Source organism: Lissotriton vulgaris, chromosome 9, assembly GCF_964263255.1.
Source record: "Lissotriton vulgaris chromosome 9, aLisVul1.2, whole genome shotgun sequence".
NCBI lineage: Eukaryota > Metazoa > Chordata > Amphibia > Caudata > Salamandridae > Lissotriton > Lissotriton vulgaris.
Window position 1 is genome coordinate 69,084,235 of NC_141697.1, and position 21,980 is coordinate 69,106,214.

Here is a 21,980-nt window from a genome sequence, read left to right on the forward strand (position 1 = left end):
GCCCAATTACTGTGGGGTCAAATGGGGAACAATGCCCAGGTACAATAATCTGCAGAGGGAAAAGCACAATAGAGTGCCGTTTAGTTCGCCTAATGTTAATCCGGGAAACAGATTTTCGGAAAAAGCGTTTACCAGGTCGAGTGTTGTCAGCCTACTACACTCGTTCTGATAACCTACTGGTGACATCAAGCGCCACAATTGTAGAGCGCTTACCTGTAATCCGGAGGGTGCAGGTCCACAATGGGGGTCCTTGCACAGCGTGAGGATATCTTCACAGCCGGGAAGACGTCTCGGGACCCGGTGTTAGAGTTCCCGAGTGCGGTCACATGGGGCAGTTTGGCCAATCGGAGCGCAGCTCGGCGGGGCGGCCATTTTGGATAGGGCATCAACCTCAATGAGTAGGCAGAGAGGGAGGACTTAATACAAGTCCTTCAGTTACCGGAGTTACATGACTCGACAATGGGAAGCTAAAAAGTAACAAGGGACAAGTTACTGATTAGACCGACGGCCCTTTTGGAAGTGTTAGTACCGGGGCGGGGTTCGAGGGAGCAGTGAGGGGTAATTAAAAATATTTTTTTTGTGAAAATTACTTAAAAAGTGAATGGAAGTGAAAATCACTTGGTAAAGTGAATTAAGCATTACAGTCACACCATGCAGTGCTCAATCTTGAAACACAGATCTAGTGGCAAATTCACATCCAAGCCACAGTCCTAAAAGAGGTCAGAAGTTATGTCCAAACACAACATACATTGATTACCAAAGGACATATATGTACACTAGATTAGGGAAGTCCAGTCTTCCATGCGGTTCAGCCCAGTGTGCAAGCTTCGGGTCTTCAGAATCCAACGGAGTTCTTGTTTGTTGAGTAGCTGCTGTAAGTTGCCTCCACGGTTAGGGAGTTTGATCACCTCAATGACAGTCCATTTAAAGTCCATTTCAGAATGTGACAGTTCTGTAAAGTGATCAACCAGAGGTGCATTCAACGTTCTGCAGCGTATTCTGCTTCTGTGTTGACACAGTCTTGTACGCACCTTCTGTGTTGTTTGTCCTATATAAATCATGGGACATGGGCACACAATAGCATAAATAACATTAGTGCTATTACAATTCGAGAAATCTCTACGAGTATACTTAATGTCGTTGTGCGTAAACTCTTTACCTTCCATGGTACTACCACACATGGAACAGTTTCCACATTTAACGTGCCCTGTTAGCCGTGGGAGGCCCCAAAGATTGTCAATGGTTGTTGCTTGGGGTGGAGAGGGTAATGCTGCACGCACCAAATGGTCTTTTAAGTTCTTTGATTTCTTAAAGGCAAACATCGGTTTGTCTAATTGGAGCAGACCTGCATTGACCACTGGCCAGTGTTTTTTAATGCTCTTAGTGAGTGCATTGGATGCTGGAGAGAAAGTTGTCACACAGACCAGCCGGTCCTGTGTTTTTTTAACTTTGGGCTCTAACAATACTTCTCTGGGGCAGTACCAGGCTCTTTTTAGCGAGGATTTAATGAGTCTGCGTGGGTAGCCCCTGGCGCTCAGTTTGGTGCTAAGTACAGTGGCCTCTTTGAAATAATCATCTTTAAGGAAACAATTTCTTCTTAGCCTCAAAAACTGTGAATAGGGCAGGGAATCACGGAGGGCCCTAGGGTGGTTGCTCGTGTAACTCAACAAAGTATTACGCTCAGTTGGCTTCCTATATAGGCTAGTGATCAGAAGTCCTTCTCTGTCCTGTATCATGAGGTCTAGGAAGGGAATGCTGCAGTGGCTGGTGGTTAAGGTGTAAGTGAGCCCACTGCAATTACAGTTTAACCAGTGTAAAAATTGGGGTAATAGTTCTTCAGAGTCACTCCAGATCATGAAGATATCGTCAATATATCGCTTCCATAGGGCTATGCCACTATGGAAGGGATTCGACGTGGTAAGGATGCGTCCATACTCGAGGCTATCCATATACAATACCGCTAGGTTGGGGGCAAAAACAGCCCCCATAGAGGTACCTTTGATCTGGCCATAGTATTGGCCATCAAACAGGAAATAATTCTTGGATAGACAGATCTCTAGAAGTTGCAAAATAAATGTCGTTGGCATGCGATGTGGTCTAGGGCGTGTGTTGAGAATGTCTTGAATAACCAGCATAGAGTCGTTCTGTGGTATGTTGGTATACAGTGACTCGACGTCCAGAGTACAGAGCACACTGGACGTGGAATCAAAGGGACGTTCCTCTATCAGATTGATCATATGCATACTATCCCGAATATAGCATTGGGTAGTAGGCACAAATTCTTTGATGAAATAATCGACAAACAGACCAAGAGGTTCCAGGACTGAACCACATCCCGACACAATTGGTCGGCCCGGGGGATGTTCCAAATTCTTGTGCACCTTAGGAAGCGTGTATATCACCGGAGTGCGTGGTGATTGTGCATTCAGAAAAAGATATTCTTTCTTGCTGATGAAGCCAGAATCAAGCCCTTCCTTGGTGACTAATTGTATCAAGTTTTTTATCTTGCTAGTAGGGTTTCTGGGGAGTTTCACATAGTGAGCAGGGTTGTTTAATTGTCGAAGGATTTCCATTTTGTATGTATCAAGATTTTGTAAGACAATGCCACCGCCTTTATCTGCGGCTTTAATGACAAGTGCAGAATTGGATTTTAGGTTTGTGATTGCTCTTTTTTCGTCTAATGAGATGTTGTATGGTATAAACGAGTGGCGCTTCTCAATGGTTGAGAGATCATTCAGAACCAGTTTTTCAAAAGTAGAAATTTCTGGTGGTACCATACTGCTAGTAGGTGAAAAAATGGAGGGTGGTCTAAAAGGGGTATTAGATATTGGTGCAGGTTTTGGATGAAGTAGGAAAAAAGCATGTAGTCTCAGTTTCCTAAAAAAACGCAATAGTTCTGTTTGAGTGTCCAAATAATTAGGACGTATAGTTGGCACAAAAGACAGACCCTTACTAAGCAATGACAATTCACTGCTGGAGAGGGAATATTTTGTAAGATTAAAGATAGGCAAGGAGTGAGAAACTGCTGGATCACTAGGGATAGACATTTCATTCGCTAACAGGGGAAGCTGTGAATCTACCATTGGGAACTGTAAATCTACCATTGGTAGTGCTGGCGCCTGGTGCTGCGTTCGCCCGGTGGGTAAGGCCAACGTTGTGCTGGTTTGGTTTTCCCTCTCTTTGGGGGGTCGGCCTGGCCTCGCGGTAAAAAAGGCGGTCTATTGGATGGGCCAGGTGCTTCTCCTTGGTCAGAGTTGTCAGATGACTCGGCCGAAGTATCAGAAAAGTTGACTAATGTCTGTCGATTATTGTAACGACCCCACGGTCTTTGGTTGTAGTTTTGGGGGCCACTGTATGCTCTGTTGGTATAAAAATCTTTGACCAAGTAGGGATATGCTCTCTCCTGCGAAAAGTTTTTAATATCCTTTTTTACTTTGTTTGTTTTCTTATTCAACTCTATTCTGTGAAAGTCGCCTACAGTTTTTGTTACTTCATCTAATAATTTCTGGCAATCTGGTACAGTGCACTTGTCTTTGATTTGTTTTTCAATATCCAAAATCTCCAGTTCCAATTTCTTAAGTTCTTCAGTGGCAATGTCAATGCCTAGTGCCATCCACTGTTTAGAGCAGTTAGTGCTGATGTAACTAAACCCTGTGGTGTATTTTGGGTTGTCCGTAAATACCCCCGGTATGTTGCGGACTTGTAACCCTAGGGGAATAATTTTGGCCTTAAGATATTGGGTGAGAAGAAGAATCATAAGTTCTAGTCTGACTGCAGGAGAAGCACCTGGCCCATCCAATAGACCGCCTTTTTTACCGCGAGGCCAGGCCGACCCCCCAAAGAGAGGGAAAACCAAACCAGCACAACGTTGGCCTTACCCACCGGGCGAACGCAGCACCAGGCGCCAGCACTACCAATGGTAGATTTACAGTTCCCAATGGTAGATTCACAGCTTCCCCTGTTAGCGAATGAAATGTCTATCCCTAGTGATCCAGCAGTTTCTCACTCCTTGCCTATCTTTAATCTTACAAAATATTCCCTCTCCAGCAGTGAATTGTCATTGCTTAGTAAGGGTCTGTCTTTTGTGCCAACTATACGTCCTAATTATTTGGACACTCAAACAGAACTATTGCGTTTTTTTAGGAAACTGAGACTACATGCTTTTTTCCTACTTCATCCAAAACCTGCACCAATATCTAATACCCCTTTTAGACCACCCTCCATTTTTTCACCTACTAGCAGTATGGTACCACCAGAAATTTCTACTTTTGAAAAACTGGTTCTGAATGATCTCTCAACCATTGAGAAGCGCCACTCGTTTATACCATACAACATCTCATTAGACGAAAAAAGAGCAATCACAAACCTAAAATCCAATTCTGCACTTGTCATTAAAGCCGCAGATAAAGGCGGTGGCATTGTCTTACAAAATCTTGATACATACAAAATGGAAATCCTTCGACAATTAAACAACCCTGCTCACTATGTGAAACTCCCCAGAAACCCTACTAGCAAGATAAAAAACTTGATACAATTAGTCACCAAGGAAGGGCTTGATTCTGGCTTCATCAGCAAGAAAGAATATCTTTTTCTGAATGCACAATCACCACGCACTCCGGTGATATACACGCTTCCTAAGGTGCACAAGAATTTGGAACATCCCCCGGGCCGACCAATTGTGTCGGGATGTGGTTCAGTCCTGGAACCTCTTGGTCTGTTTGTCGATTATTTCATCAAAGAATTTGTGCCTACTACCCAATGCTATATTCGGGATAGTATGCATATGATCAATCTGATAGAGGAACGTCCCTTTGATTCCACGTCCAGTGTGCTCTGTACTCTGGACGTCGAGTCACTGTATACCAACATACCACAGAACGACTCTATGCTGGTTATTCAAGACATTCTCAACACACGCCCTAGACCACATCGCATGCCAACGACATTTATTTTGCAACTTCTAGAGATCTGTCTATCCAAGAATTATTTCCTGTTTGATGGCCAATACTATGGCCAGATCAAAGGTACCTCTATGGGGGCTGTTTTTGCCCCCAACCTAGCGGTATTGTATATGGATAGCCTCGAGTATGGACGCATCCTTACCACGTCGAATCCCTTCCATAGTGGCATAGCCCTATGGAAGCGATATATATTGACGATATCTTCATGATCTGGAGTGACTCTGAAGAACTATTACCCTAATTTTTACACTGGTTAAACTGTAATTGCAGTGGGCTCACTTACACCTTAACCACCAGCCACTGCAGCATTCCCTTCCTAGACCTCATGATACAGGACAGAGAAGGACTTCTGATCACTAGCCTATATAGGAAGCCAACTGAGCGTAATACTTTGTTGAGTTACACGAGCAACCACCCTAGGGCCCTCCGTGATTCCCTGCCCTATTCACAGTTTTTGAGGCTAAGAAGAAATTGTTTCCTTAAAGATGATTATTTCAAAGAGGCCACTGTACTTAGCACCAAACTGAGCGCCAGGGGCTACCCACGCAGACTCATTAAATCCTCGCTAAAAAGAGCCTGGTACTGCCCCAGAGAAGTATTGTTAGAGCCCAAAGTTTAAAAAAACACAGGACCGGCTGGTCTGTGTGACAACTTTCTCTCCAGCATCCAATGCACTCACTAAGAGCATTAAAAAACACTGGCCAGTGGTCAATGCAGGTCTGCTCCAATTAGACAAACCGATGTTTGCCTTTAAGAAATCAAAGAACTTAAAAGACCATTTGGTGCGTGCAGCATTACCCTCTCCACCCCAAGCAACAACCATTGACAATCTTTGGGGCCTCCCACGGCTAACAGGGCACGTTAAATGTGGAAACTGTTCCATGTGTGGTAGTACCATGGAAGGTAAAGAGTTTACGCACAACGACATTAAGTATACTCGTAGAGATTTCTCGAATTGTAATAGCACTAATGTTATTTATGCTATTGTGTGCCCATGTCCCATGATTGCAGAACGTTGAATGCACCTCTGGTTGATCACTTTACAGAACTGTCACATTCTGAAATGGACTTTAAATGGACTGTCATTGAGGTGATCAAACTCCCTAACCGTGGAGGCAACTTACAGCAGCTACTCAACAAACAAGAACTCCGTTGGATTCTGAAGACCCGAAGCTTGCACACTGGGCTGAACCGCATGGAAGACTGGACTTCCCTAATCTAGTGTACATATATGTCCTTTGGTATTCAATGTATGTTGTGTTTGGACATAACTTCTGACCTCTTTTAGGACTGTGGCTTGGATGTGAATTTGCCACTAGATCTGTGTTTCAAGATTGAGCACTGCATGGTGTGACTGTAATGCTTAACTCACTTTACCAAGTGATTTTCACTTCCATTCACTTTTTAAGTAATTTTCACAAAAAAAATATTTTTAATTACCCCTCACTGCTCCCTCGAACCCCGCCCCGGTACTAACACTTCCAAAAGGGCCGTCGGTCTAATCAGTAACTTGTCCCTTGTTACTTTTTAGCTTCCCATTGTCGAGTCATGTAACTCCGGTAACTGAAGGACTTGTATTAAGTCCTCCCTCTCTGCCTACTCATTGAGGTTGATGCCCTATCCAAAATGGCCGCCCGCCGAGCTGCGCTCCGATTGGCCAAACTGCCCCATGTGACCGCACTCGGGAACTCTAACACCGGGTCCCGAGACGTCTTCCCGGCTGTGAAGATATCCTCACGCTGTGCAAGGACCCCCATTGTGGACCTGCACCCTCCGGATTACAGGTAAGCGCTCTACAATTGTGGCGCTTGATGTCACCAGTAGGTTATCAGAACGAGTGTAGTAGGCTGACAACACTCGACCTGGTAAACGCTTTTTCCGAAAATCTGTTTCCCGGATTACCATTAGGCGAACTAAACGGCACTCTATTGTGCTTTTCCCTCTGCAGATTATTGTACCTGGGCATTGTTCCCCATTTGACCCCACAGTAATTGGGCAGAATATAATCCCTAGGTAAGTTCTTTATAAGACCCCATGGGCGATAGCAAGGTCATGCCCACCCCCAATTCTAACAAACCATATCCCCCTCTTTTGCCTTTAGAAAGTCACCAATGTCAGTAGACTTTCTTTAAAAACGACCCTCACCATATCCGGACTGGTAAGCTGTTCATCTAGAGCTGGTTCACGTCCTTCACGAGTTCACATGCTGTGTTCACTATTATGACCTTCTGTCAATTAGTCACCACGTCACAATTTGTCACTAACGAGACGTTCACACTATGAACCGACGCAAACCACTTGCTTTTGCGGTCACCCAGTGCAAGGACATATGTCCCCCTCGTATCACAGTCAACACGGGTTATGCCGTCAGTCTTATTAAATACAACTCGATTGATCTGGAAATTCACTGTGCGTGCATGGCATGTATCGCACCTCCTCACCTTAAACACTCTGGCATGTAGTGAGTGTGGCAATAATTATGCAATGAAGACAAGCGAGCAACTAACTGACATGTTCCAACCTTTTTTTGTTTCCCCTTTCTCTCATTTTTAATCTGTAATATGTTTGTTCTGTTTGTATGTACAACAAATTTGTGTTTGTTCAGGGGCTTAAGCTGATTTACTAATTCTTTAGGCAATTATTCCTTGTCCTGAGGATGAACCAATAATATGTATGGTTCGAAACGTCGTCGACAATTAGTACACTAAATGCAGAGTTAACATATTATTTGTACATGCATGTGTGTACAATGTGGATTATCACTGTTGCAATTTTCATTGATTGATAACCTGCTGTTGCCTGAATATTCCCTCCTCTTTGTTCTGTCCCCCAAGTGTGTTGGTTGGACATCGGCTGGTGTCCCACTTCCATCGCACTGTGTGCTTTATTCCCTTGTTTTACACTATTTTCATCAAGAAATTAAAGTGTCCGGCTGGGCATTCTTAACAATATAGTTCTATCGAGTCTATATTTATTGTTCTAATTCTCCTTCCTTTCTAAGGACCGCTGTCTTTTGAAATATGTTTCTACCCATGGTCCTTAGCTTATTGCGTCCTGGGTTCCCTTGTTCTATTTAAAAGACCAAAGATTCATTGGCCTTGCCCCATGGCTGACTGCACTCACATATATAGGTATATATATATATTAAAATAAATCTGATAAAGGGGGAAACCTTCTTATATGGCTGAAAACGATAATGTTAAGGAGGCAAATAGACAATTGACTAATCCGAGTTGCTATGAAAAATCTACTCAGAAGGAATGCATCAAGGCCAAAGAGATTCTACACAAGCAATTAGCACAATTGCAAAGGGAAGGACTGATTTATTTTGATGAATATAAGTTTATGAATAATGAGTTTCCTGTCCTCCCTGTGTTATATTTAAATCCCAAAATCCATGAAGGCATCATGCCCATACCAGGAAGACCAATTATATCCGCTATCAAAAGTGTTGCAGAACAAGTGGGTCAATATATTGACTATTTTTTACAAGATATAGTTAAAGAACTGACAAGCTGTATTTGAGATACTGGCGACTTCCTTGTAAAGACTAAATGACCTGACATGGACTAATGATATGTTGCTGATTGCTCTTGATATTGAATCTCTTTACACGAGCATAGATCATAATATGGGGCTGTCTGCAGTCAAATATTTTTTAGACAAAAGGTCATGCGAATTTCATCAACATAACAAAGTTATTTTAAATCTCATTGAATGGTGCTTGAATAATAACTTCTTTCTTTTTGGGAAGGAACTATTTAGACAACTCAGAGGAGTGGCGATGGGGGCCTGTTTCACCCCCAGCTACGCGTGTTTGCATGTGGGCTGGTGGGAGGAACAGGTCCTTAAAAGAGAGCACAGTGCATGTTTCAATAAAAATATATCTGGTTATCTTAGTTATATAGATGACATCTTCATTTTGTGGAAAGCTGAGGAATGGGAAGGCTTTGATTTTATAAAGGCTATCAATAATAACGCCATGAATCTCTATTTTACATCCCACATGAACATTTTCAGTATTGAATTTCTAGATGTAAAAGTTTATAATAAAAATGACAGATTTGAAACAACCCTGTTCAGGAAACCCACCGCAGGTAATGTGACGCTGCATCCTACATGCGCATCCCAAACATCCATTAGCCAGTATCCCCTACGGTGAGATTTTAAGACTTAAGAGAATTTGCAGCCTGGATTCAAAATTTGATAAGTGCTTGAGAGAAACTGAAGGACCAGGTTTTAGAACCTAGCGGCGTCAGGGAAAACGCCTGATGCCTTCGAGTTCCCCTGCCTCGGCAAACAGAGACACGGGACGCTTCTTGATGACGTCAAAGACCAAACTTTATTGGATGCAACCAGGAACAGAGGTCTACGAAGCACACACAGGTGGTTCGCTAGAGACTGCACAAATTCAATGAGCGGAGCATGGTCTCAAGCCTCAGGCAGCATTCCAAACTAGCATCAGTTACATACAAACTGACCAATCACGGAGCGATAGTTCAAACATATCGCATGACGACAATCCCACGTTCCATTGTCCAGCCCACCAGAAATGACCAAACACATTCCAATTTCTTGTTCGATCAGGCCGGACAAACCCATCATAAAAACCCTCAACCCAAATCAGTAATCACGTCGTAAAGGAAGGAGCAGAAACAGATTGGAAGCATGATAGAAAGGTGGGTGCAGTGTACCATAAACTTCGGCATGTCCTGCTCTTTGATCTTTATCTGACCAGCTGCTTAACAAGGAACTGGCTCAGCGAGGTCAGCCTCGGGTAAGGAGTCAGTTCGGCCAGGTCATTCAGAAGTCAGCTAAGGTGTACATGTCTCAAGGACTCGTTCGGCCGTAGTCGTCGGCCTATGTGAGGGCAACCACACAAAATGGCTGCCACACACAAAATGGAACCCGGGGGTTCAATTGAAATCCCTAAATACATAGTGTTCTCATCGATCGATTTATGCGAAAACACTCGTACATACCGCACTCGTGATTTGCGGTCCGCTGATACCAAAACAGTCTATTTCCGACGACCTTTATTGAACGGGTTCGGAACCACCGAACCACAGACCCTCAAACTACGGAACTACAAAACCATGATCAGATTAAGGGCACGTGGTTACTCTGATACCTTGCTAAATGAAGCTATGGCTAAAGCCAGTGTGCGATCTAGGATGAGTCTATTCAAAAACAATGCCACTGAAAATCCTGTTCCACTTGTGGAGTTAGCCCCTTGTGACGAGGTAGCTAATAAGGAAAGTCAAAGATTGATCACTACTTACAGCAGTGAGGAAAGGAAGATTAGAGCAATAGTTAAAAAGCATTGACCCATAGTACTCACTGATAGAGTGCTACGCACAAGATTGCCTGCTACTCCCATGATCACCTTTAGGAGAGCCAAAAGTATGGGAGCAATCTTGGACAAGAGCAGTCCAGAAACCAGACAGAGCCAAATGTGGCTAAAACCTGCTCATGGCTTTCGAAAATGTTCCACTTGCAGGGCCTGTAAGTTTGGCACAAACATGTCTCACCATCGCACTCCCTTTAGTACTAGAGAAACCGCTATTTTGGGGAGCTTCAATTGCAGGACTGAATTTGCAGTATACGTCCTGACGTGCACCTGTTGGGTAACTACATTGGTAGTACAAAGCTGCAGGTGCACGTGAGGATTTTGCAGCATCTATGGGCCATCTTACATAGTGACCCCACATATCCAGTGGCGCGTCATTTTAAAAAGGCACACAATAATGATGTCACCTGCCTTAAATACTTTGTGGTAGCATCCATTCCCAAACCACGGCGAGGAGGTAACAGAACTTCAACTAAGGCAACTAGAGACTAAAATGATTCTCGAATTCGACAGTAAATGTCCGAACGGGTTAAATAATACAGAAGACACGTATAACTTTCTCTAGTTTGCCTTTTCCCTCTGTATTTGTATTAGATCACACAACATGATGAAACACCGTTGATTTTAGGCGTGAGAATGATATTATACCTATATGTACACAGTTCTTTCCTTCCTTCCTTTTTTGCATTTCATTGGATATCTTGATAGTATTATACTTAAATGGTTTGACTCAAATACCTCATATGCCTTAAATCTGAAAACATGCTTTTATAACACATTTGCACTTTTATCCAGTATGATGAATTTTATAAATGATATTTATATGATTTTAGCAATATTTAACCAATTTTGGATTTGTATTGTTATTAATTTTTATACATTTTAAATCATACGGATGCACTTTATTCTTATTAGAGAAGCAGATTAGCACGATTTTGTACAGTTAATTAATTTGCTGCTACGCACTCTTTGCACTTTAGTGGGCCCTTCATGGATCAATACACAGCTACTGTATAAAAATAGGAAAAGTCTCCATAAAATGGTACATCACCTATTGTCATTGGTTATACATTACGGATTTACCCGATAATAATTGTTTGAGGCAATATTATACAAAAGAGCACTTTTTAAATATGCTCCGCTGTAGATGGCAATCTTACACAAATGTGCGAGCCTTGTATATTTATAAAACATGTTGTTAATAAGAATCTGCACATATAGGATATGCCCTCCATAGGGTACATTTTTTCTACTTTATTTATTATATGTAGAACCATTCGTATGTTGAAACGCAAATGTAATATTTTTTATGTTTTGCGAACCTTCAAAAGAAACACAGTTTACGTTTTTATAAAATTTAAACCTGATGTGGAGGTCGTTGACAGCAATGTAGTCTGTTTTCATGGTCTATGATCATGTGACTCGAAATATGTGGAAGTGGGTGTGCACTATGCAGCAATTTAAAAAGAGTTAATTTATCTATGATCCGCATGTGAACAAGGGCTTCCGAGCCCGAAACGCGTCATTTGCTGGGAAGATATGGTCAAATAAACATCTTGCCTGAAACTCAAATTGGTCCGTTTCTCCTTCTTCGCCGCCTGGAGGTTGCAGGAGTTTACATTTGCTGAATATATATATATATAGGTCTGCACCTGGATTGATTCCGCCCTCCATTGGCGGAACAGGACTGTTGGGTATGGGTATGGGTATGGGTGTATACATATATACATATATATATATATATATATATACCCTGCCCACAAACTAAGCGTAAATACACTTAGTAACGTGCACTCTCCTCCACAAAGGTTACTAAAAATTGGTTGGTGAAAAAGTGTATTTAACCATAGCTGATAAACACAATGCATTTTGGCGTCTGCACGCCTTGGTCACATATTTGATGAATGACAATTAATATATCTTAGGGGCGTGTGAAACTCAAGTAATGTGCTATAGCCACAGAATTACATAAAATTATGTTTAATGACAGAAAATGCATCATGCATCCAAAAAGTTACTCCAATGGAACAATTCAACTCAAAAATTTCATTTTCAGTTGATTTCCGGTCACTCAAGTACAATACACTGCTCCTCTCATGCAGATTTCGCTGTTTGGGTGGAAAATCTACCTGCAATGTTTGCCGACAGCCCACGTTAATGGAACTGCTACTCATGCTCAAAACACTGCTGCTCGCATTGGGATTTGAAGGTTTGAACTCAAAACTTACCTGAACGGTCCACTCTGGTAAAAATGTACCTGAAATAATGCTCGCATTCAAAAATTACCTGAAAGTTATATTTTGTTTTAACATTTCTGTAGCTTAACCCCTTCAGTGCTGATGACGGCCCCCAGCCGTCATGCATTACGGTGCTCATGTGCTGATAACGGCTGGGGGCCGTCATGAACCTGCCCACCCGCGATTCTGCCGCACAGGCGCAGAATCGCGGCCGCACCCAAAGGGTTAATGGCCTAATCGCAGTAATTTAGTATACATTTAGTTATACAAAATTTCAAAATTGTGTGGCATTATTCAAATTTCGACCAGGCCTCTTATCTACTGTGAATGAACATTCCTAGAATGATTAAGTATTTCTACGATGAATGCTCATTTTTACAAAATTAGTATTCCTCAGACAACAGAGAGTGGTTCAGGAGAAATAACAGAATGCAAGACTTGTGACATTCATACCTGTAGTGTCGGGTGTCTCGAATGGGCCGCTCGCTACTCAACTTGTCGCTCTCCAGTTGGTTGAAGGCATGCTGACGGTAAGGGTCTTCACCTGCCTTCAGCAGCGTAGCGGATAGGTAAGCCTTTTCATCGAAGGCTTTTACCTTGCCTCGCTCCGTCTGTGGAACCTTGGTCACCTACAAAACAGAGCATTGTTAGACGGGGTCTGGACTGGAACAAAACATAACATATCTTAACAGTGAAAGAATCTGTGTATAACCAGGCCACAGGTAACATTTCTGGCAGAGGTAACTTGCTGGTCACCGTTTTGAGGTCGATAAAATGCTTGCTGTTGGGCAGAATGACAATATCAAGTATTATTTAAGTTCCAAAAAGTTATTTCGCCTTATCAACTATCTCAGTGGTCAATATTACCGTTACGGATGGCAAAACTTATCTCTGGTACTGCCCATTCTACCCCTGGCTTGCTCCTCAGTACCCTGGCACTCCCCATTTTACCACCAGCTTACCCTTCAGTACTCCTGGCACTGCCCTTTCTACCCCTTACTTGCCCTTCGTTACCCTGGCATTACCCTTTCTGTCCCAGGTCTCAGTTTTAGAATAAGCATAAACTGAACATAAACAGTGTTGTGAAAAGAGATCACTGCCCTCCCCTGCTGCACAATGCACATGTGAACCAATTAGGAAAGAGAAATAGGTGGATGACAGCCAATAGAAATGCCATGCCTTGGCTTGGGTTTAAAGTGGCCATAGGTGGCTTGTGTTATTATTGTAGTAACAGGGAGAAGTGACTATGTTGGGGAAAATCTCTTTAATGGAGTCCACCTGATATATCCAGTCAGCGAAGTCCGTGACCAGTACAGACTTGGGTCCGGGTTCTGGACCACTGGTCTCAACGCCCTGCCACTACTGGCTATGATGGACCCTCATCACCCCCAGATTGACTGGGTCTTTTGCCATACTTTAAGTGGCACCAGGGTTGGCCATATACCTAGTATTCGTAAACTCTGAACTATAACCTCTGTGGCAGTGGTGGAAATGGACTTTTAAAAGTGCAAATGCTCACTATCCCATAGTATCCGTTAGCTACTCAGAACTGCTGGTTCTTGTAGTAGTCATGTAAACTGCTACGGGGTAACCCAGTGTCCCACAGAATCTGGGCAATACAATTTAGTATATACAATGTTTCTGTCGGGTATGCAACCTGATTATTTAAAAGTGTGAATGAATCATACAAGATATTTGTTAGTTGTAGCTTACTTCAATCAAGACTCTACTGAAAACATTATTAAATACGCAGACGTGATATCCATCCACCGTATTACAAGTTCCATAGGATATAATGGAATTGTAATACGGTGGACGTGCTAGCCGTCCACCGTATTACAAGTTCCATAGGATATAATGGAATTGTAATACAAGTTCCATAGGATATAATGGAATTGTAATACGGTGGACGTGATATCCGTCACATTTATTACAAGTTCCATAGGATATAATGGAATTGTAATACGCGGACGTGATATCCATCCACCGTATTACAAGTTCCATAGGATATAATGGAATTGTAATATGGCGGACGTGATAGCCGTCCACCGTATTACAAGTTCCATAGGATATAATGGAATTGTAATACAAGTTCCATAGGATATAATGGAATTGTAATACAAGTTCCATAGGATATAATGGAATTGTAATACGGTGGACGTGCTATCCGTCACATTTATTACAAGTTCCATAGGATATAATGGAATCGTAATACGCGGACGTGATATCCATCCACCGTATTATAAGTTCCATAGGATATAATGGAATTGTAATATGGCGGACGTGATAGCCGTCCACCGTATTACAAGTTCCATAGGATATAATGGAATTGTAATACAAGTTCCATAGGATATAATGGAATTGTAATACGGTGGACGTGATATCCGTCACATTTATTACAAGTGCCATAGGATATAATGGAATTGTAATACGGCGGACATGATATCGGTCACATTTGTGATGGAGTGTCACATTCGCCAAGATCTAAACCAGGCCCTGAATCACTGCTCGGAATCTTTAGAAAACGATTGCAAAGGATGCTGTAAAAGGTTTTTCTAGGTGGCAGTTTTCCCATTCCCAAAGATGTGACGTTCACTTGTCCCCCCGTTGTCGCCTTACGAATGATGCAGAGATTTATGAAGCATGTGCATACACGCACAGACATGCATACATATGTATGTAGGCTTACGAGTGCACACACACAGACACGTATACCCATGCATGCTTACACGTGTACACACATGTATACACACATGCATAGAAGCACTCACTCTTACTTTCATACAACCAAGCGGCACATAAACAGCCAGGTACTGGTTTCACCTGAATTTCCTCTAAATTCATTGTTATACAAAACTATTTTCGAGAGTCGAAGCCAAAAACTGAACATTTATTGCTGAAATTCCAGAAGGTGTAGTTTTTACTCTACACATATAGACCCATGGAGTGTGGGTCATGGTGTACAATCCAGGGGTAATAGCATGCTCTGAAACTAACACCAGTTGGACATTTAAGTGCACCTGTCAGTGTGTCAGCCTCCATATCAGTGAGGTTTGAGTGCACATAAAGGGGCGACAATGACACATGGTGCAGAGAGATACCTGGCATCTGCAAGAAGTGGAAAATCTAACACTAAAGCAAAAAAAAGAAAAAAAACTCAGAGAAGGACTGTTTCACGAATGGAGGGCACTGGCAAGAGTTTGAAATATGAATCTTATTAGACATAGGAAGCAAGGCAGGAGGACAGTTTGGAAATACGTTGTATTGCTGCATTTAACACTCGTACCCGCTGGCATGGTCGTTGCACTGTGACTTCATGTCACCATTGCACCAAACTTCAGGTCCAGACAACTGCACAGAAGCACACAAGGAGTAAAATCCCACCCAGAGCCATATGCAAGAGGCGAAACACTGTGTATGTTGCTGCTGCCATGGTCTTTGCATCACGGGGTCCACCGCGTGAGCTTCATGTCAGATCATATGTGTGAAGTCCCATTGGAAGCAAATTCAATACCATAGCCATACCCTGGAGGCTACACTGTTTGTGTATCCTGCCCTTGCATTGTGCAGCCACATCCTGAACTTCATGCCTGGTGACCACTTCAAAGGTGGTGGGAGTGTGCATGCTTACATGGCTGCGTCTACTGCCACACTCTTCCTCAACACTCATGTAGGTGCAGCAACACCCTTGCGGCGAGACAGCTTGAGCGCACAGTCATACATGCATGACATCCTTCCCACACAGGCCACACTAGCCTCCCACCCGCGAAACAGCATGAAATGCAATTGTGTTGTCTATTTTGTGTTTGAAATGAAATGATTTCTTTAACATTGACCTGAGTGAGGCTTTCCGCCTACTCATGTTTTCAGGCGTACAGCTTGTTTCCCCCTCCCATTCTCTGCCCCGCAAAGCTCGCGTGGGTCCTTCTATATTCATTTAATAGTGTGAAATTCTATTTACTCAGCAGTCTCCTTTGTTCTGCAACATTTATAAAATGTATGGATCCATGATTTCTATGCGAATGAATTCAAGGTAATTCCCTCCAGCAGAACAGAAGAGCTGTTTTTTACTTACAATTCAGAATGTGGTTTGGTTTTCTGTGTAAAGCATAGCACAGTGTATTCATTAGATGTAGTGCAAACGTTATGTTTAAAATGTAATGTGTTTTCTACCTACATATCGGTTGAGTTATGCATCTGTCTTTGTCACACTCCAGTGACTGCACCGTTTCTCTGTCTAGAAACATATAAAGGCTCACCATCTGGGGGAGGAGCCAGGGCTCCTTCCTGATTCCTTAGAGAGCAGACTCCATGATGGTCTGCTCTTCACGCCAGACCCCATGCTGGTCTGTTCATCACTCCAGACTCCATGATGGTCTGCTCTTCACTCCATACTCCATGATGGTCTGCTCTTCACTCCATACTCCATGATGGTCTGTTCATCACTCCAGACTCCATGCTGGACTGTTTATCACTTCAGACTCCATGATGGTCTGCTCTTCACTCCAGACCCCATGCTGGTTTGCTTTACACTCCAGACTCCATGCTGGTCTGTTCTTCACTCCAGACTCCATGCTGGTCCGTTCATCACTCGAGACTCCATGCTGGTCTGTTTATCACTTCAGACTCCATGATGGTCTGTTCATCACTCCAGACTCCATGCTGGTCTGTTTATCACTTCAGACTCCATGCTAGTCTGCTCTTCACTCCAGACCCCATGCTGGTCTGCTCTTCACTCCAGACCCCATGCTGGTCTGTTCATCACTTCAGACTCCATGCTGTTCTGTTCTTCGCTCCAGACTCCATGATGGTCCGGTCATCACTCGAGACTCCATGCTAGTCTGTTTATCACTTCAGACTCCATGCTGGTCTGTTTATCACTTCAGACTCCATGCTGGTCTGTTTATCACTTCAGACTCCATGCTGGTCTGTTTATCACTTCAGACTCCATGCTGGTCTGCTCTTCACGCCAGACCCCATGCTGGTCTGTTCATCAATCCAGACTCCATGATGGTCTGTTCATCACTCCAGACCCCATGCTGGTCTGCTCTTCACTCCAGACCCCATGCTGGTCTGCTCTTCACGCCAGACCCCATGCTGGTCTGCTCTTCACGCCAGACCCCATGCTGGTCTGTTCATCACTCCAGACTCCATGATTGTCTGTTCATCACTCCAGACTCCATGCTGGTCTGCTCTTCACTCCAGACTCCATGCTGGTCTGCTCTTCACTCCAGACTCCATGCTGGTCTGCTCTTCACGCCAGACCCCATGCTGGTCTGTTCATCACTCCAGACTCCATGCTGGTCTGTTCATCACTCCAGACCCCATGCTGGTCTGCTCTTCACTCCAGACTCCATGCTGGTCTGCTCTTCACTCCAGACTCCATGCTGGTCTGCTCTTCACGCCAGACTCCATGCTGGTCTGCTCTTCACTCCAGACTTCATGCTGGTCTGCTCTTCACTCCAGAGCCCATGCTGGTCTGTTTATCACTCTGGATTTAGATTATTTTCAGATCTTCCTAGTCATACTTTGCTGTCTATATGACAAATGTTCCTTTATTCACCTTTTCAATGCGTTAAACAGTATTCGGTTCTAGCTTTTGATAGAACAGGGCTTAGTTTCCACTGTCACTGATATGTTATGATTATTTGCCTTGTTCATTATTTCTGATTGATCTGACGAACCAATATATCTTGTTTTCTGTATTTGATTCTTAAATATTAATACAACTTAATGTTTTGTACATTTAAATCTTGTCTGTGGGGACTGTCTAGCGTGGCATTTCTTGTGTGAATTTTTAACCTGTAATTTGCATTTAGGTCTCTCATCTTCAAAACTAACACACAGCCCCATCCCACCGATCAGCCCTTGTGATGTAAAAAAGCACCAACAACACTCACGCTAATGCCTGAGCATCCTATCCTTCACACCTTTTCACTACTGCTTCATGGCGCTTTGCTCCATCTTCACACCGAGCTGTAGTGACAAACACAATACGAGTAGATCTCTGGACCTTAAACACAGCACTAAAAACCCCACTCACACAGGCCACATGACAGACACAGCATTCCATAGTATTCCAATGGAGCTGCATGCTACCTGTTCACAAGTGCACTTAAACGCCTCGTCAGTAGTATGCAGTGATGTATCAATGATAACACAATATAATACAATCTATACAAAAGAACATTGGATGTAAATTGCCATTTCAATCAGAGAGATGTGAAATGTGTGCAAATGTATTTATGCCTGCATCTTGCCTCTATGTGCCCTAAAACTAAGCTATATAAAGATTTGTCAACATTTTTCCAAAATCAGCTTTTGGGGTCCAGGAGCCCCACAAATATCCCTTGCGAAAGAGGCAAACAGCAAAGTGTACCTGTTGTCCTTTCCCCTGGTTTCTTTCACCAAAAACAGAATGAAATTATTTACTATAAAGCGAGGGACTAGATTTGCAAAAGTGAAAGATATGGCTAATGTGCTTCTCTTTCTGTGACCAAGCTGAGATAATTTTCCCTCGAATTGACTCCAGCCGAGCTAAATCATGTTTGCAGAATATTTCTCAGTAATTTACCTTTTTGAAAGGCTTTGATATGTAAAATGACAAATATATGCACATAATTTTTCTCCACAAGGTCACTTTTTAGAGAGTTTTCTATGCACATCGGCATAGCATAGTGAATCAACATTAACTGCTTTCTGCAAAGTGTATCTCGTGAATGACATTTGTGAGCGTTAAATAAGTATGAGTGAGAAATAAATGATTGTGAGGGGATATATATATATATAACTGGCAAGATGGCTATTATCTCATCACCCTAGATGTATCATCACTTTATACCTCTATCAGAAACCAAGACGGGTTAAGAGCAGTGAACTATTTCCTAGGTAAAAGGAATATGGAGTTTGCAGAACACAACAGAATCCTTATGGACTTGCTAACTTTTTGTTTGGAACACAATTATTTTTTGTTTAATAAGCAAATGTATCGCCAAGTCCAAGGGGTAGCAATGGGGGCCAGTTTTTCCTCCAACCACGCCTGTCTCTTTATGGGCTGGTGGGAAGAACTGGTCCTCAAGAGGCAATATATGGACATATATACAAGAAACATTGTCTCATGGCTGAGATACATAGACGATTTGATAATTGTGTGGAAAGGTACCAGAGATGAAGCCATGGATTTTATTAGAGAGATCAATGTCAATGAAATCAATTTACAATTGACTCTAAGGGTGGGCGTAAAATCCGTTTCGCGGGCGAATTTGCGGATTTTCCGTGATTTCGCGATCCGCGAATCTCTCGAAATCGCGGTAAAATCCGCGAATCAGCGGGGACGAATTTTCAGCCAAGCAAGGGTTACAGCAGCAGGTGCAAAAATTGAACCTAATTTCTTTGTAACCTTTTACAAAAGGGTTACCAACAAATTAACTTCAACTTGGACACCTGCTGCTAATTGCTTCCTGGAGCCTCGTTGCCTCCTTGCAACAACTATTCTCTGACCCTGCTCTGACCCTTGAAGCAGGGTCAGAGAATAGTTACAAGTAGGCAACGAGGCACCTGTCCAAGGAATTAAACCTCATCAGGAAGCACTTACAGATATAAAAAACAGGAAGAAGGGAGAGGATGGCAAATACACCCATTCTGAGTTGTCAGGAGGGGTTAAACTAAAAGAGACATTTACAGCACAATTTTCATAGGCATTTTGCTAAAAATAAAAAGCTGTATGTTCTGTAGGGGCAATTCAGGAATCTGGCCCTTCAGAGATCCGGCCTCTCTTTCTTTCTCTCGTTCTCTCTCTCCCTCTCTCTTTCCCTCTCTTTCTCTCTCTCTATCTATTTATCTCTCTCTCTCCCGCTCCCATAAACGACTGCATGGGTAACTTCGCTATGCAAGCGGCTCGCGAAGACGCAAAAAGCCCCGCGAACACGCAGAAAACCCTGCGAACACGCAAAAAACCCAGCGAACACGCAAAAAAAGCAGCGAACACGCAAATAAACAAAAATCCGCAAATTCGCACAAATTCGTGAATTTTGCGGATCGCGAATTCGCAAATACGCAAATTCACGGATTGCAAATTCGCAATATTCGCCCATGTTTAATTGACTCACACTATCAGCAATTGTCAGGTATCCTTTTTGGATGTATCTGTAAATATAGTAGACAACAAGATATGTACACCTTGTTCAGAAAAGAGACGGCAGGGAATACGTTGTTACATGCAAACAGCGCACACCCCAGACACCTTATACACAGTATTCCGTATGGGGAAATGCTTAGGTTGCGGAGAATATGCAGTGGAGAGGAGGAACTAAAAAAGAATCAGCAGGATAGCAAGGCCAGGTTCCTAGAACGAGGCTATGGCGCAAAAGTGATTGATGCTGCAATTGCCAAATCCAATGTTAAACCAAGGGAGGAGCTCATAGAAAGTACGGTCATTAGTAGGCAATTAGAGATTGCTAATGCCCAAACAACCCATGAACCCCCCAGGCTGATTCTGACTTACAACAGACAGCACAAGGATTTACGTAAAATCATACAGCGTAATTGGCATGTGGTAAAGGATGATCCAGTGATAGGTAGTCTTCTCCCAGAATTCCCTGCAATCACATATCGTAAGGCCACCTCCATGGCCGACGTATTGGTAATGAGCAGTCCTGAGTACAAGGATTCCACAGGTTTATCTTTGGCACGGAAGGGATTTTATAAATGCCCCCAATGCAAAGCTTGCACCTATGGAGTAAATAGGATCTCCTATCTCACTGCCTTCAGCACGACACCACAAAGTATCAAACACCATCTTACATGTAAAAGTGAGTATGTGGTGTACGTCTTGGAGTGCAGTTGTAATTTGAAATACGTAGGAAGTTCCAAGTTACCGGGCCATAGACGTATATTGCAGCATATAAGGGCAATCAATAACAATGACCAGAGTTATCCTGTAGCCCGGCACTTCCACGATGTCCATGGTGGCAAACCTAAAGACCTTAGATATTTTCTGTTGGATATGGTACCAATACAAAGGAGAGGAGGGGACAGAGAGGGGTTGTTACGTAGATTAGAGACTCAATATATTCTCCTATTGGACACCAAACAACCTAATGGTTTAAATATGAGTGAGGAATTGTACACGTACCTTGATTGACGGTACAAAAACATATATAGATACATGATCATCAACTGTTCGAAGTCCATCAATCTTGTTTGAAAAAGTATGCTAATAGGAATTTTTACAACATTTTTAAACTTTGTATATAAGAAATGAAATGCAGAATTTCTTTTAACTTTGTTTATATTGTAAATACAGAGATATATCTTTTTGATATTATAGCTTAAAATGAAGATGATTCTAAAGATTTCTATTTTTCCTATGGATGAATTAATTGTTAACCAGTTGGCATATATGATTAATTGTGGGAAACATTCATGATGATA

At 42.7% G+C, this 21,980-nt stretch overlaps 1 protein-coding gene across 1 annotated transcript in view; it reads right to left on the reverse strand.

The window, feature by feature from the left end:
- The window catches only part of GALNT16 (polypeptide N-acetylgalactosaminyltransferase 16), a 512,323-nt gene that overhangs the window by 248,797 nt on the left and 241,546 nt on the right, over window positions 1-21,980 (reverse strand). The window contains exon 2 of the mRNA XM_086937043.1: window positions 13,002-13,177. Within this exon, the coding sequence (XP_086793169.1) occupies window positions 13,002-13,177 (176 nt within the window). The remainder of the gene's footprint in view (window positions 1-13,001; window positions 13,178-21,980) is intronic.